We start from the raw sequence: 16,707 nt of genomic DNA on the forward strand, positions 1-16,707 counted from the left end.
AGAGCCTCCTGTGGGGAACCGTGTCAAAAGCTTTGCTGAAAATCTAAGTAGATTACGTCCATAGCTCGTCCCTGATTGAATTTCCTGTCACCCAATCAAAGAACTCAATGAGATTCATTTGGCACGATTTCCCTTTGGTAAAACCATGTTGTCTCGGATCTTGCAACTTATTGGCTTCCAGGAAATTCACTATCCTTTCCTTCAGCATCGCTTCCATTACTTTTCCAATAACTGAAGTGAGGCATACCGGCCTGTAGTTTCCAGCTTCTTCCCTATCACCACTTTTGTGAAGAGGGACCACCTCTGCCATTCTCCAGTCCCTCGGAACCTTTCCCGTCTGCAAGGATATATTAAACAAATCTTTAAGAGGACCCGCCAAAACCTCTCTGAGCTCCCTCAATATCCTGGGGTGGATCCCATCCGGTCCCATGGCTTTGTCCACCTTTAGCTTTTCAAGTTGTTGATACACACTTTCTTCCGTGAACGGTGCTCTATCCACTTCATTCTCATTTGTACTATTTCCAGTCCATCGCGGTCCTTCTCCAGGATTTTCTTCTGTGAAAACAGAACAAAAGTATCTATTTAGCAAATTTGCTTTTTCTTCATCATTTTCCACATAGCGGTTCGCAGTATCTTTTAGTCTCACAATTCCCTTTTAGTCATTTCTCCTTTCACTAATATACCTAAAGAAATTTTTGTCACCCCTCCTTACATTTCTAGCCATTTGTTCTTCCGCTTGCGCTTTTGCCAGTCGTATCTCTCTCTTGGCTTATTTCAGTTTCATCCGGTATTCCTCCATGTGTTCCTTTTCTTGAGTTTTTCTGTATTTCTGGAATGCCAACTCTTTAGCCTTTATTTCTCAACAATTTGCTTGGAGAACCATATCGGTTTCCTTTTTCTCTTGCTTTTATTACTTTCCTTACATAACGGTTCGTGGCCCTATTTATAGCTTCTTTCAGCCTGGACCATTGTCCTTCTACTTCTGTACTTCCTCCCAGCCCATCATCTCCTCCTCAGGTATTCCCCCATTTTACTAAAGTCAGCACGCTTGAAATCCAGGACTTTGAGTTTTGAGTGGCCGCTCTCCACTTTAGCTGTTATATCAAACCAACCGTTTGATGGTCACTGCTGCCCAGGTGGGCACCCACTCGGATATTTGACACGCTATCCCCATTTGTGAGCACCAGATCCAGTGTTGCTCTCTCCCTCGTGGGTTCCATCACCATTGTCTGAGCAAAACACTTTGGAAAGCATCCACGATCCCTCTACTTCTTTCCGATTCCGCAGACGGAACCTTCCAATCTACATCCGGCAGATTGAAATCTCCCAGCAACAGCACCTCTCTCTTCCCAACTTTTGAATATCTGCGATCAGGTCTTTATCTAATTCCTCCAATTGTGTCGGAGGTCTGTAGACAACACCCACGTGGACAGAGGTTCTATCATCTCTTTTTAAGTTGATCCATATCGCTTCTTCCTTACCCCAGGTCCCTATCATTTCAGTCGCAGTGATGTGATATTCCTCACATACAGAGCTACTCCTCCACCTTTACGACCCTCTCTATCCTTCCTAAATAGATTATAGCCTAGTATGTTAACATCCCATTCATGGGAACCATTGAGCCACGTCTCCGTGATTGCAACAACATCCAAGTCTGCCTCCAACATCAGGGCCTGAAGGTCATTAACTTTATTGCTTAGACTGCGAGCATTTGTGGTCATCGCTTTCCATCTACATTTCTTGGTATGTGTTTCAGCATTAGTGATTTGGGGGTTTCTTGTCTCTTTGGGTATTCATATCTTTTTGTTCCACTTGTATTATTTTTTCTTTGGCTTCCGTTCTGTTTTCAAGAACATCATAGTCATTTCTTGTGTTGGTACAGATGTATGTTATATACACAATGCCCAAATAGCAATTGGTACATCAACATAGTTTTGTTGCTTAGGGAAGCCCAGTGCTCCTACTGACGCCGCTAACAAAACAGATATATAAGAGAGGGGTTCGAAAGAACTGACAAACTGGACAGACTATCTTTGACTGCCCAGTCCAAAACAGTGGAACATAAAATAGTATGCAGAGTACTGTACAACTATTGATCAAGTAACATCATACATATACTGAAGAAAAATTGACATATTGTTCAGACCATACCATGTTTTAAAGATAAAGATATTCTGGTTTCTTTTTAAAGGTACAAAAAATTAAAGGTTATTTTAGCTCCATCAACTCGGGCACCACCAGTGACGAAAAGAATTTTTTGGGGGCATTACCTATGTCATACGTGCTCTGTATCATGTTAATTAAAAAAAAAAACCAAGGTATTTAAACATACAAAATCTGAGATCACATGACACCATGTTGCAGGAGAGATGCTGATCAGAGCCTCTTCAGCCCAGCATATCTGCCCATTATCCGATTCTGTCTCTTAATATTACAGCTTGGTGAGGGTTATTTTTATTTGTTACATTTATACCCCACATTTTCCCACCTATTTGCAGGCTCAGTGTGGCTTACAAAGTACCGTATGGCATTTGCCATTTCGGTTGATAACAAATACAAGATTGTGTTGTGGTCAAATGAGGTAGAATTGAATCAAGCGACATGAGGTCGAGAAGAAAGGGGAAAGTAAATTGTCCAGTACGATCATTGATTATGGTGTGTTGCTGGATGTGGGGATTTATGTTGGATCGGTGGGTTAAGTTTTTTTTGAAGAGGTAGGTTTTTAATGATTTCCTGAAGTTTAGGTGGTCATGTATTGTTTTCACTGCATATGGGAGTCCATGCCATAGTTGTGCGCTTATGTAGGAGAAGCTGGATGCATAGGTTCTTTTGTATTTCAGCCCTTTGCAGTTTGGATAATGTAGGTTTAGGTAGGATCGTGCTGATCTGAGTCTGTTTCTAGTTGGTAGATCTATGAGGTATGTTATGTATTCTGGGACTACGCCGTAGATGATTTTGAGGACCAAAGGGCAGGTTTTGAAGATGATCCGTTCTTTGATTGGGAGCCAGTGTAGCTTTTCTCGTAGGGGTTTAGTGCTTTTGTGTCGTGTTTTACCATATATTAGTCTGGCTGCTGTGTTTTGGGCGGTGTGGAGTTCTTTTGTGAGTTGTTCTTTACATCCCGCGTAGATTCCATTGCAGTAATCTGCATGGCTTAGGACCATTGATTGTATTAGTTTATGAAAGGTATCTCTCGGGAAGAGAGGTTGTATTCGCTTGAGTTTCCACATTGAGTAGAACATTTTCTTTCTTAAGGTTTTTACTTGGCTTTCGAGACCTTTGTGGTGGGGTGTGCTGCTTTTTATTGCTTCTTCCCTTTCTGCATGGTGAATAAATCCATCTGCAAGGACAAGGACTGTGGTTGGCTCCCAGAGGCCAAGATGATGGCGCCCACTAGACCCTCCACCTAGGCAGTAAGTTTAGTGTGCGCTGCAGAGGTTACCGCAGAGGTAACTGTAGCTCTTGAAGTGATTCTAGCAAAAAAAAAACTGCAGCCTATTGAGGCAAAATTAGAAACTGTGGAGGTCAAACTGGATGAATTTGGCCGTGAATTTGTTGTCTTACAGTAGTGCACCAGTGCCCGCGAAGATCAGATGCAGAGGGTGACTTGACATCGAAGCCCACCTTCAGTCTCAGATTGTGGCTTTAGAAGAAAATCGAGGACCTTGAAAACAGGTCCAGGTGTAATAATTTGCACCTGATCAGCCTACCGTGGATATTGTGGATATGATGTGGATATCGAAACGTGTAAAACCATATCTACCCCAGAAAACATTCCAGAATTTAGTGCAATCCACGGTACTTACCCATGCTGATTACTACAACTATTTTCTTAGGCTGCAAAGCCTATATCCTAAAAAAACTTCAGACCGCCCAAAATACAGCAACAAGACTCATCTTTGGCAGATCACGTTTTGAAAGTGTAACTCCTCTCCGTGCAAGACTGCACTGGCTCCCAATTAAAGAACGTATCAATTTCAAAGCCCAGACTTTAATCCTCAAGATAATACACGGAGAATCTCCGAACTATATGATAAATCTGATCGACCTTCCAGCAAGAAACATGTCTGTATCCTCATGAAAGTACCTCAACCTGCACTACCCCAGCTGTAAAGGTCTCAAGTACAAAACTTATGGATCCAATTTTTCCTTTCTGGGCAGCCGTCTATGGAACGCTCTCCCTAGACCTAGCCGAGCAATCCATGACCACCTACCATTCAGAAAAGCACTAAAAACCCATCTATTCAAACAAGCCTACCCAGATTAATTTCATGAACCCATCTACCTTACATATGCTGAAAAGAAAACAACATTGGACCCAGAATCTATCTCCCACCTTATCTCCTCTCTCTATCACCTGTCTCTACCTACCTACCCGTCCATTTAGTACCCATCCATCCTTCTATTATGTTATACTTAATTTCCTACTTTACATAACAAAATTCTGTGTTACCTATTACTATGTAAGCCGCATTGAGCCTGCTTTTAGTGGGAAAGTGCGGGATACAAATATAATAAATAAATACCGGAGGCACTTGGAGCACGAGATCAGGGCTGCATACTGGAAGTTTAACTTGTGAAGGAACTACAATTTACCGAGTACCCTGGGGCCCCTTCGCATATACCGCACCCATACAGACTTAAGACCCATCAGCTATGTGGCGCTTGACTAGAGCTGTGATAATACGGTTACTCAACTCTGCACACAAGGACTTCGGTACTGACTGCTCTCCGTACGGGCAAACATTTAACCTATGAGGATAATTCTCCATTCTACGAGGACAAGCAGGATGCTTGTTCTCCACGACTGGGGTGACGTCCGCGGCAGCCCCCACCAACCGGAAGAAGCTTCGCGGGCGGTCCGCACGCAGGGGCACGCCCACCGCGCATGCGCGGCCGTCTTCCCGCCCTGTGCGCGGCCGTTCCCGCCAGTCTTGTTTTTTCCGCGCTGGAGAGAGTCGTGCGTCGCCGCTCTCTCTTGTCAGCCTCGAAAAAACCGTCGCGTTTTTGCGAATTTTCTATTTTTTGTTGTTTGTTTCTGGTTCCCGTGCGTTCCGGACCCCTTTTTTCTTTTTCTTGTTTAAAAAAAAAAAAAAAAAAAAGTGAACGCGCTTGTTTTTCCCTCGTTTTCTAGCGGGGGCGTCGCGTTGCAGCCTTGTGGCCGTGCGGTCGATTTATTTTTCGAGGTGTGATTTACCGCCACCATGGACGACTTTAATTTCGCCGACGCGATTTTTCCGTCGATGTCCTCGAAGGTCCCGAGTGGATTTAAGAAGTGTGGTCAGTGCGGCCGGCCTATCTCGCAGACCGACACCCACGCTTGGTGCCTCCAGTGCCTCGGGCCGGAGCACAATATCAAGTCGTGCTCTTTGTGTCTTGGTCTCCGGAACGGACTCAGGTTGCGAGGCAAGTTCTACAGGGACCGTCTTTTTGGAACTTGCGCCGGCCCCTTGACGTCGACCTCAACGGCATCAGTATCGACGGCGGTTCTTCGGTACCGGTATCGATGTCCTGCGAAATTGGCACCGATGGCATCGACCCCAGGAGCACAGGTCCGTCGGCCCGCCGGTCCTCTGGTGAGGGTAGGGGTGAGAGGGCCGCGTGGGCAATCGGCCCCGGTCACTCCCTACTGCCCATGGCCCTCGGGACCGAACCCTGTCTGACCCGGGTTCCTCAAGACCGAGGGGGATCATCACCCTCCTCCTCCCCTGTTCACCTGCGCCGATGACGGGCACCGCAAAAACAAAGAAGCACCGTCATCGGCTCGCCTTCGATGCATTCGGCTATCGGTGCCAGCGAGGAGTCGACGCCGAAGCGTCAGCGTCGAGAGGAGAGGTCCCCTTCGGTAGTGGAGGTACCGAGCGTCAGGGTCACCAGCACTTCGGTGCAGTCTCCTGGACCGAGCAGCTTTCGGCCACCGACACCTCTACCGGCCCCCCGTTCTTTCCCGACAGCGGGCCTGGATGAGTGCCTCCGAGCCATCCTTCCGGGGATCCTGGAAGGGCTGATGCGCCAGGCTGTGCCGGCGCCGGGGGTGCTTGCGCCCTCGGCGCTGTTGACTGTGGCGCCGGTGAGCTCTAGCCTCGCTCTAGTCTCGACCGCCACGCAGGTGGAGTCCCCGTCGATGGAGGGAGCTTCATCCCCGCCGGCGCGGGAGTCCACCGCTCGACGACACCACCTAGAGAGTCCTCCACGGTGCCGTTGCACAATGTCCTCAAAGAGACACTGCTTCGGAACTGGATGAGACCATTATCTAATCCCACCATTCCCAAGAAAGCAGAGTCCCAGTACAGAATCCACTCGGACCCAGAGTTAATGCGGCCCCAATTGCCCCATGACTCAGCGGTCGTGGATTCTGCTCTCAAGAGGGCACGGAGTTCGAGGGATACCGCCTCGGCGCCCCCGGGGCGGGAGTCTCGCACTCTGGACTCGTTTGGGAGGAAGGCCTACCAATCTTCCATGCTCGTGAACCCGCATCCAATCTTACCAGCTCTACACGAGCATCCACATGCGGAACAGTGTGAAGCAACTGGCGGAACTGGTTGATAAGCTCCCGCCGGAGCAGTCCAGGCCTTATCAGGAGGTGGTCAGGCAGCTGAAGGCGTGCAGAAAGTTCCTGTCCAGGGGTATCTATGACACCTGTGACGTGGCATCTCGTGCTGCGGCCCAAGGTATAGTGATGCGCAGGCTCTCATGGCTGCGTGCCTCTGACCTGGACAACCGCACCCAGCAGAGACTGGCCGACGTCCCTTACCGGGGGGATAATATTTTTGGTGAGAAGGTCGAGCAGCTGGTGGACCAACTGCATCAGCGGGAAACCGCCCTCGACAAGCTCTCCCACCGAGCGCCTTCAGCATCCACCTCAGCAGGTGGACGTTTTTCCCGGGCCCAGCAGGCTGCGCCCTATGCTTTTGCCAAGCGTAGGTACACCCAGCCGGCCCGACGGCCTCGACAGGCACAGGGACAGCCCCAGCGCGCTTGTTCTCGTCAACAGCGTGCGCATAAGCAGCCCCTGCGCCTCCACAGCAAAAGCCGGGAACGGGCTTTTGACTGGATCCATGGGAACATAGCCGCCCTCAAAGTGTCCGTGCCGGACGATCTGCCGGTCGGAGGGAGGTTAAATTTTTTCATCAAAGGTGGCCTCTCATAACCTCCGACCAGTGGGTTCTCCAAATAGTGCGGTGCGGATACGCCCTAAATTTGGCCTCCCTTCCACCAAATTGTCCTCCGGGAGCTCAATCCTTCAGCTCCCATCACAAGCAGGTGCTGGCAGAGGAACTCTCCGCCCTTCTCAGCGCCAATGCGGTCGAGCCCGTACCACCCGGGAAGGAAGGGCAGGGATTCTATTCCAGGTACTTCCTTGTGGAAAAGAAAACAGGGGGGATGCGCCCCATCCTAGACCTGAGAGGCCTGAACAAATTCCTGGTCAAAGAAAAGTTCAGGATGCTTTCCTTGGGCACCCTTCTGCCAATGATTCAGAAAAAACGATTGGCTATGTTCCCTGGATTTAAAGGACGCATACACTCACATCCCGATACTCTGCCAGCTCACAGACAGTATCTCAGATTCCGCCTGGGCGCACGGCACTTTCAGTATTGTGTGCTGCCCTTTGGGCTCGCCTCTGCCCCACGGGTGTTTACAAAGTGCCTCGTGGTGGTGGCAGCGTATCTACACAAGCTGGGAGTGCACGTGTTCCCATATCTCGACGATTGGCTGGTCAAGAACACCTCGGAGGCAGGAGCCCTCCGGTCCATGCAGTGCACTATTCAATTCCTGGAGCTGCTGGGGTTTGTGATAAATTACCCAAAGTCCCATCTCCAGCCAACCCAGTCTCTGGAATTCATCGGAGCTCTGCTGAATACCCAGACGGCTCAGGCCTTCCTTCCCGAAGCGAGGGCCAACAACCTCCTGTCCCTGGCTTCGCAGACCAGAGCGTCTCAGCAGGTCACAGCTCGGCAGATGTGGAGACTTCTGGGTCATATGGCCTCCACAGTCCATGTGACTCCCATGGCTCGTCTTCACATGAGATCTGCTCAATGGACCCTAGCTTCCCAGTGGTTCCAAGCCACCGGGAATCTAGAGGATGTCATCCGCCTCTCCACCAGTTGCCGCACTTCACTGCTCTGGTGGACCATTCGGACCAATTTGACCCTGGGACGTCCATTCCAAATTCCACAACCTACGAAAGTGCTGACGACGGATGCATCTCGCCTGGGGTGGGGAGCTCATGTCGATGGACTCCACACCCAGGGTCTGTGGTCCCTCCAGGAAAAGGATCTGCAGATCAACCTCCTGGAGCTCCGAGCGATCTGGAACGCACTGAAGGCTTTCAGAGATCGACTGTCCTGCCAAATTATCCAAATTCGGACAGACAATCAGGTTGCAATGTATTACGTCAACAAGCAGGGGGGCACCGGATCTCGCCTCCTGTGTCAGGAAGCCGTCGGGATGTGGCGTTGGGCTTGCCAGTTCGGCATGCTCCTCCAAGCCACATACCTGGCAGGCGTAAACAACAGTCTGGCCGACAGACTGAGCAGAGTCATGCAACCAGCACGAGTGGTCGCTCCATTCCAGAGTGGTACGCAAGATCTTCCGAGAGTGGGGCACCCCCTCGGTGGACCTTTTCGCCTCTCAGACCAACCACAAGCTGCCTCTGTTCTGTTCCAGACTTCAGACACACGGCAGGCTAGCGTCGGATGCCTTTCTCCTGCATTGGGGGACCGGCCTCCTGTATGCTTATCCTCCCATACCTTTGGTGGGGAAGACCTTACTGAAGCTCAAGCAAGACCGCGGCACCATGATTCTGATAGCGCCCTTTTGGCCCCGTCAGATCTGGTTCCCTCTTCTTCTGGAGTTGTCCTCCGAAGAACCGTGGAGATTGGAGTGTTTTCCGACTCTCATTTCGCAGAACGACGGAGTGTTGCTGCACCCCAACCTTCAGTCCCTGGCTCTCACGGCCTGGATGTTGAGGGCGTAGACTTCGCTGCGTTGGGTCTGTCGGAGGGTGTCTCCCGTGTCTTGCTTGCCTCTAGGAAGGATTCCACTAAAAAGAGTTACCTTTTCAAGTGGAGGAGGTTTGTCGTTTGGTGTGAGAGCAAGGCCCTAGAACCTCGTTCTTGCCCTGCACAGAACCTGCTTGAATACCTTCTGCACTTATCAGAGTCTGGCCTCAAGACCAACTCAGTAAGGAATCACCTTAGTGCGATTAGTGCTTACCATATCGTGTGGAAGGTAAAGCCATCTCTGGAGAGCCTTTAGTCGTTCGATTCATGAGAGGCTTGCTTCTGTCAAAGCCCCCTATCAAGCCTCCTGCAGTGTCATGGGATCTCAACGTCGTCCTCACCCAGCTGATGAAACCTCCTTTTGAGCCACTGAATACCTGCCATCTGAAGTACTTGACCTGGAAGGTCATTTTCTTGGTGGCAGTTACTTCAGCTCGTAGGGTCAGTGAGCTTCAAGCCTTGGTAGCTCATGCTCCATATACCAAATTTCATCACAACAGAGTAGTGCTCCGCACCCACCCAAAGTTCCTGCCGAAGGTGGTGTCGGAGTTCCATCTTAACCAGTCAATTGTCTTGCCAACATTCTTTCCCAGACCGCATACCCGCCCTGCTGAACTTCAGTTGCACACATTGGACTGCAAGAGAGCATTGGCCTTCTACTTGGAGCGGACACAGCCCCACAGACAGTCTGCCCAATTGTTTGTTTCTTTCGACCCTAACAGGCTAGGGGTCGCTGTCGGGAAACGCACCATCTCCAATTGGCTAGCAGATTGCATTTCCTTCACTTACGCCCAGGCTGGGCTGGCTCTTGAGGGTCATGTCACGGCTCATAGTGTTAGAGCCATGGCAGCGTCAGTGGCCCACTTGAAGTCAGCCACTATTGAAGAGATCTGCAAGGCTGCGACGTGGTCATCTGTCCACACATTCACATCACGTTACTGCCTCCAGCAGGATACCCGACGCGACAGTCGGTTCGGGCAGTCGGTGCTGCAGAATCTGTTTGGGGTTTAAATCCAACTCCACCCTCCAGGACCTGAATTTATTCTGGTCAGGCTGCACTCTCAGTTAGTTGTTCTTCGTAGGTCAATTTCTGTTATACCCTCGCCGTTGCGAGGTTCCATTGACCTGGGTTCTTGTTTTGAGTGAGCCTGAGAGCTAGGGATACCCCAGTCGTGAGAACAAGCAGCCTGCTTGTCCTCGGAGAAAGTGAATGATACATACCTGTAGCAGGTGTTCTCCGAGGACAGCAGGCTGATTGTTCTCACCTACCCTCCCTCCTCCCCTTTGGAGTTGCGTTTTCATCTTTTTGCTTGTCATTCAACTGGCGGGAACGGTCGCGCACGGGCGGGAAGACGGCCGCGCATGCGCGGTGGTCGTGCCCTGCGTGCGGACCGCCCACGAAGCTTCTTCCGGTTGGTGGGGGCTGCCGTGGACGTCACCCAGTCGTGAGAACAATCAGCCTGCTGTCCTCGGAGAACACCTGCTACAGGTATGTATCATTCACTTTACCAACACTTCCAATTCTTATTAACTTCAGCAAGCAGTAAATCATGATCCAGTATATCAAATGTTGATAAATTGTAATAGGAGTACTTTATAGTTCTTACTCAAAAAATTATACTATCAATAATAGATGTAATTACATTCTCCGTAATATGACTAGCTCTAAATCCTGATTGAGAAAAATGTAGAATGTTATGTTTTAAAATCATTTAGCTAAGAACAAACCAATCCCTCAATTTTTGTAAACAATGGAATTGATGCTACAGGTCTGTGGTTAGAAACTAAATTGGAAGATTGTTTGGCGTCCTTAATAGGAGTACTTCTCACCTAGCCTTTTATCAAACAGCCCCAACCCAAGTAAATACTGAATCATGTGTCTGTAATCATTCTTTCATTGAGAGAAGTTAGGACTCTGTTTATTTACGTAGTTCTTTTCATTTCCTTTAGTAGTATTTTAGTTCTGCCGTATTTGGGACACTGCTTTGCTACATCCCATTCATCTGGGCTGTTCTGGTATGGACACAAAAGAAGGAAAAATTGTCTGTCTTGATACTTTTCTTTCTTTTAGTCCCAGACAAGTCCAGAAGCCCTCACTGACTGGTTTTAGTTATGTGCTAGATTTCTTCTCAGATGTCACTGCTTCTGCTTTCAAGTGCCTTTGCACAGATGTCACATGTCTCCTGTCTCAGTGAAATACCTGACTGTCAGTGGAGTATATTCCTCACTAATTGATAAAGCTAAGCATGCATGGCATTTGGGCTATCAAGTTTTCAATGTTATCTGTGAATGGGAATCATGAGCATCACTGCTTAGCTAATCGAAATAAAAACAGCCTAGTCTGCACGTTACCCTTAAAGGGTGAATCAATTCATTAGCAGGGTCATATAAAATTCATCAGCAGGGTCATATAAGCAAGCTTCAGAGACCACTAAAAAATGGAAATGGTTCCTTTAGCTGAAAATCCTCTCTTTCACAATAGTTTGTTATTTGAACAGAGGTTGATCCCTCTATGGTTTGCAGTTTGTATAGTGGGTGGGTGTTGGAAATCCAGGCTTCATTGAATGACATCCGCTGTTTAAGACTTCAGTTCTGCTGTCCATGGAAAATACCCTATTGATAATTTATTTTGCTTTCATGTCGATGTATGCATAAATCCAACACATTTTGAGGAACTATGCAGAGTGAAATCTACAGTGCAGAGAGTATAATATTCTAATTTATATTTTCTTGACCACTTATTGGAATATGTGATTCTACTAAAATATTTTTACTGTTCCTGTAGGTGCAGTATTTAGACCATGGATATATTGAGAAGATCCCTCACTGTCATCTCTATCCAACTGCCTTACAAGCTAATGTACCTCAGTTCTGTGTGCCTTGCCATTTGCATAAGACACTACCAGTGAGTATTTGTGCTAAATATAGTATTTATTCAAGTTAATAATTTCCTTTAAATTGCTTGATTTCATTGAAGGCTTTTTAACATCTGGTCAGTTTCCTCATTCCATAAGTCCAGGCTTTAATTTGTTTGTAAAAAAAAACATATAACAAATCAAACCTAAGATCCATTTTCTTCACATTTGTTTTGTTTACTGCAATGGAAAGTTCATCTTGAAACTTCGTTAGGAAACCAGATATCTGTATGCACCTAAGATGTGTTGTTTACTTATGGTAACGCTTGTAGGCACATCATCATGATGTACATCAGCTGGATCATGGGGTTGCAGCCAAAAAATGTTTGAGCAGTGCTGTGATGTGAAATAGATATCACAATGAGATCTTTCTGATCTTATATTAAACAAAGGGAAACTGAGTAAACAAAGCACAGTTTTTAAATTTATTAATTTAAGGAGCAAAGTTATCCAACACCCATATCACCCATGTGAAAAGTAACTGCCCCCTAAACATAACTGGTTTTGCCACCTTTAGCAGCAATAATTGTAACCAAATGCTTCCTATTTGATATCATTCACATCACTATTGAGAAAGTTTACCTCACTCTTATTTGCAGAGCTGACACATTCATAGTTTTTTGTGCATGAACAGCTTGTTTCAAATTCTGCACAGCATCTCCATTGGGTTTCATTCGAGACTTTGTCTAGACCAATGTAAAACTTTAATTTTGTTTCTCCTCAGCCATTCAGATGTAGACTTGCTTTTGTTTTGGATCCTATTCCTGTTGCATAACCAAATTATGCTTCAGCTTCAACTCACTGGGAGATAAGACATTCGTCTTAAGATTTTTCTGGTACAGTGCAGAATTCATGGTTCCTGGAAAATGCCATTATTGAAGGTCCTGATGCAGTAAAGTATCCCCATACCATCACACTACCACCACCATGTTTGAGTGTTGGTATGATTATCTTACTGTTGGATTCTGTATTTGTCCTACACCACACATAATAGGACCTGTGTTGTCCAGAGAGGTTTTAGGGATCATCCATTTGTTTTATAAAGATGAGACAAGCACTGATGTTACTTTTGGATAGCAGTGGTTTCCACCTAGCTATTCTTGCATTTTATCTAGTCTTTTTCTTATTGTGGCGTCATAAACACTATCTTAGCTGAAGCTAGAGAGCCTGCAGTTCTTTGGATAATGATCTGAAATGTTTTGTGACTTCCCTGATGAGTTGTGTCTGCACCCTTGGAGTAATTTTGCTGGCTAGCCCCTCCTGGGAAGATTCACCAAAGAGTTCTTCTCCATTTGGAGACAGTAGCTCACACTGTAGTTTGGTGGAGTCCCATAGAAATTTTGTTTTGTAACCCTCTACAGACTGATGTGTTTTAACAGGTTTTTTTTCTTCTGGAATTTCCTTTGGTCGTAGCATAGCATTCTTGTAGAACCTTTGCTGTGACTACTTCACCCTCATGGTAAGGCTCAGTATAAAATGAGGTTTAGATTAAACAGGGCTATCAGTAGTCAAGCTTGGCTGAATTCAATCAGTTCAATCTAATTACTAAATTAGGTCAATAGGTTGATTAACTAAGGAGGCAGTTACTTTTTCACATAGGTGATATGGGTATTAGATAATTGGTTCCATAAATACAGTAACAATTTAAAAAGTATGAATTTTCTTGTGACCCCTTTGTTACATTTGTTTAAAGATCGGAAACCATTCAGCAAGTTTACAGAAATTAGGAAAGCTGGTAAATTGGTCAACAATATAATGGTGATTTCAATTACCCCAATATTGACTGGATAAATGTTACATCAGGGAGCACTAGAGAGGTAAAATTCCTAGATGTAATAAATGATTGCTTCATGGAGCAACAAGAAGTGAAACTATTGTAGATCTAGTTCTTAGTGGAATGCAAGGCATAGTATAAGAGGTGTAATGTGTTGGGTCTGCTGAGAAACGGTGAACATAACATAATCAAATCTGAGCTAATATTTGGCATGAAGTCGCAAAGGAAATCTGTAGCAGCATTTCATTTTCAAAAGGGTGACTATGATAAATTGAGGAAAATGGTTAAAAGAACCAGCTGCAAAGGTTAGGGCTTTAAATCAGGCATGGACATTGTTTAAAAATACCATATTGGAAGCCCAGACCAGATGCAGTCCACCTATTTACAAAGGTAGAAAAGAGCAATTGACAGCCTGCATGGCTAAAAGGTGAAGTGAAAGAGACTATTAAGACAAAAGGACCTGAATTTGCAGATGACACAAAACTATTCAAAGTTGTTAAAACACATGCAGACTGTGAAAAATTGCAGGAAGACTGTAGAAAATTGGAAAACTGAGCATCCAAATAGCAGATGAAATTTAATGTGGACAAATACAAAGTGATATACATTAGGAAGAATAATCCGAATCATAGTTACCACATGCTAGGGTCCAACTTGGGAGTCCGCACCGAAGACGACGACCTAGGTGTCATTGTAGACAGTACACTGAAATCTTCTGCCCAGTGTGTGGTGGTAGCCAAAAAAGCAAATAGGGTGCTAGGAATAATTAGGAAAGGGATGATAACACAATTACCTAACCTCAGGTAGAGGATAGGCAATAAGGGAACATACAGATAGTGACAAAGTATGATAAAGTAGCACTCTGGAAGTTAGATCACATTTAGATTAGGTCACAAAACATCCCTCCAACTACAGATCCAAATTCATTACAGCCTAGAATTTTCACTAGAAAAGAATAAGATACAAGGCTCAGATGTTATAGAAATGTATGTTATCAGCATCAGAGAAAATGGCATCAGTGATCGTGTACTTATGCTGAATTACCCACAATGATAGTAAAGTAGTGAGCATTTATGTACCAGGTAAGGCAAAGAACACATGCTTAGAATCTAGTCCTGAACTAATTAGGACACACAATTCCTGAGGCACTAAGCAAAAAACAGTTACCACCTGACTTGATGGAAAAGAGCTCTCCCACACTCAGACACAAGAGTCAGAGGGAACTGTTAAGCGATATCTCTCTCGGGAGTATGACAGGAGCCCCAGCAGGGATGGTTTGACTGGAGTCAGGAGCAGATACAAAGCTATCGGGTGCTTTCACTTTTCAGGCAGGAGCAAATGGCAGGGCTGAGGTTTAGCGAGCTTCATATGTTTTCATGGTGCAGCCGGCTTAGATGTGGGCTTGTCAGCTACATAGCTGATGACAACTCTCGCACAAACTGCTCAAGTTAACACCCAGATAACTTATGTCTCTTCCAAGGGCTCCTTATACCCTTCATTAGGTAAAGGAAGGACTTGCTGTCTGGAGCAACAGATTGAGGTTTTCCAGTTTTATGGCTTGGAGGACTACCAGGTGCCAGGAGCAGATTTGTTCCAACCCGGAAATCCCAGTTTATGAAAACAAGGTTGATATGGAAGTTGATTTTGCTCTCCTATGGCCTTGTCCAGTCAGCAATGTCCTGCATGTAGACTTGAGGCCTGACATGAGAGGAGATGATGGTCGGGGACACAAGATGAAGCCTAGAATATGGTAGATTTAAAACAAATAGGAGAAAGCTTTTCTTTACTCAGCGTGTAGTTAGACTCTGGAACTCATTGACGGAGAATGTAGTTACAGCAGCTGGCCTTACGAAATTTAAAGGGGGTTTGGACAGATTCCTGAGGGAAAAGTCCATTGAACATTATTATTTTTTTTTTTTTTTTGGGGGGGGGGAGGGTTGCAGGGTTCTTGAAGCCTGGATTGGCCGCTCTCGGAGACAGGATGCTGGGCTTGATGGACTCTTGGTCTTTTCCCAGTATGGCGGTGCTTATGTACTTATGTACTTTTTAAGTCAGGGTCATAGTGCTGGCTAGTGCCTCCAGCAGGGCCTTTTGCTCCCACATAAGGACTGGCAAGTTAGATGCAAAACATTGATTAAAGAAGGCTAAAAGAGAATATGAATAGAATCTTGCCGCAGAATCAAAAACTCACAGCTTTTTCAGCTACATCAGAAGCAGAAAACCTGTGAGGGAATCCGTATAACCATTAGATCACGAAGGAGCAAAAGGGCCATAGTGGAGAAACTGAATGAATTCTTTGCTTCAGTCTTACGAAAAAAGATGTAAGAGATCCGCCTGTACCAGGAATAGTTTTCAAAGGGGGGGGGTGATGGAGAGGAACTGAAAGAAATCTCTGTGAACCAGGAAGACGTACTGAGCCAAATTGACACAGAGCAGTAAATCACTTGGACTGAATGGTGTGCGCACCCTAGGCTAATGGAAGAACTCAAACACGAATTTGCTAATCTGCTGTTAGTGATCTGTAACCTGTCACTAAAATTATCCATAGTACCTGAAAATTGGAGGGTGGTCAGTGTAACTCTGATTTTTGAAAAGGGTTCCAGTGATGATCTGTGAAATTACAGACCGGTAAGCCTGACGTCAGTGCTGGGCAAAATTAGTGCAAACCGTTTTAAAGAATACAATTACAGAACACACAAACATGGTTTAATGGGACAGTCTTGCCTCACCAATTTGCGTCATTTCTTTAAAGGTGTGCACAAACATGTGGATAAAGGTGAACCAGTTGATGTAATGTATCTAGATTTTCAGAAGACTGACAGTTCCTCATGAGATTACTGAGAAAAATTGGTCATGGGATAGGAGGCAATGTACATTGAGAAGAATAATCCGAATCATAGTTACCACATGCTAGGGTCCACCATGGGAGTCAGCATCCAAGAAAAAGATCTAGGTGTCGTCGTAGATAGTACACTGAAATCTTCTGCCCAGTGTGTGGCAGTGGCCAAAAAAGCAA

The 16,707-nt window shown here is 46.0% G+C and overlaps 1 protein-coding gene across 1 annotated transcript in view; it reads left to right on the forward strand.

Annotated features, from left to right (window-relative positions):
- RNF17 (ring finger protein 17) overlaps positions 1-16,707 on the forward strand; it is a 785,154-nt gene that overhangs the window by 597,866 nt on the left and 170,581 nt on the right. Inside the window, 1 exon segment of the mRNA XM_030200280.1 lies at positions 11,788-11,907. Within this exon segment, the coding sequence (XP_030056140.1) occupies positions 11,788-11,907 (120 nt within the window).

The sequence above is a fragment of the Microcaecilia unicolor genome, chromosome 4 (genome assembly GCF_901765095.1).
Source record: "Microcaecilia unicolor chromosome 4, aMicUni1.1, whole genome shotgun sequence".
Lineage (NCBI taxonomy): Eukaryota > Metazoa > Chordata > Amphibia > Gymnophiona > Siphonopidae > Microcaecilia > Microcaecilia unicolor.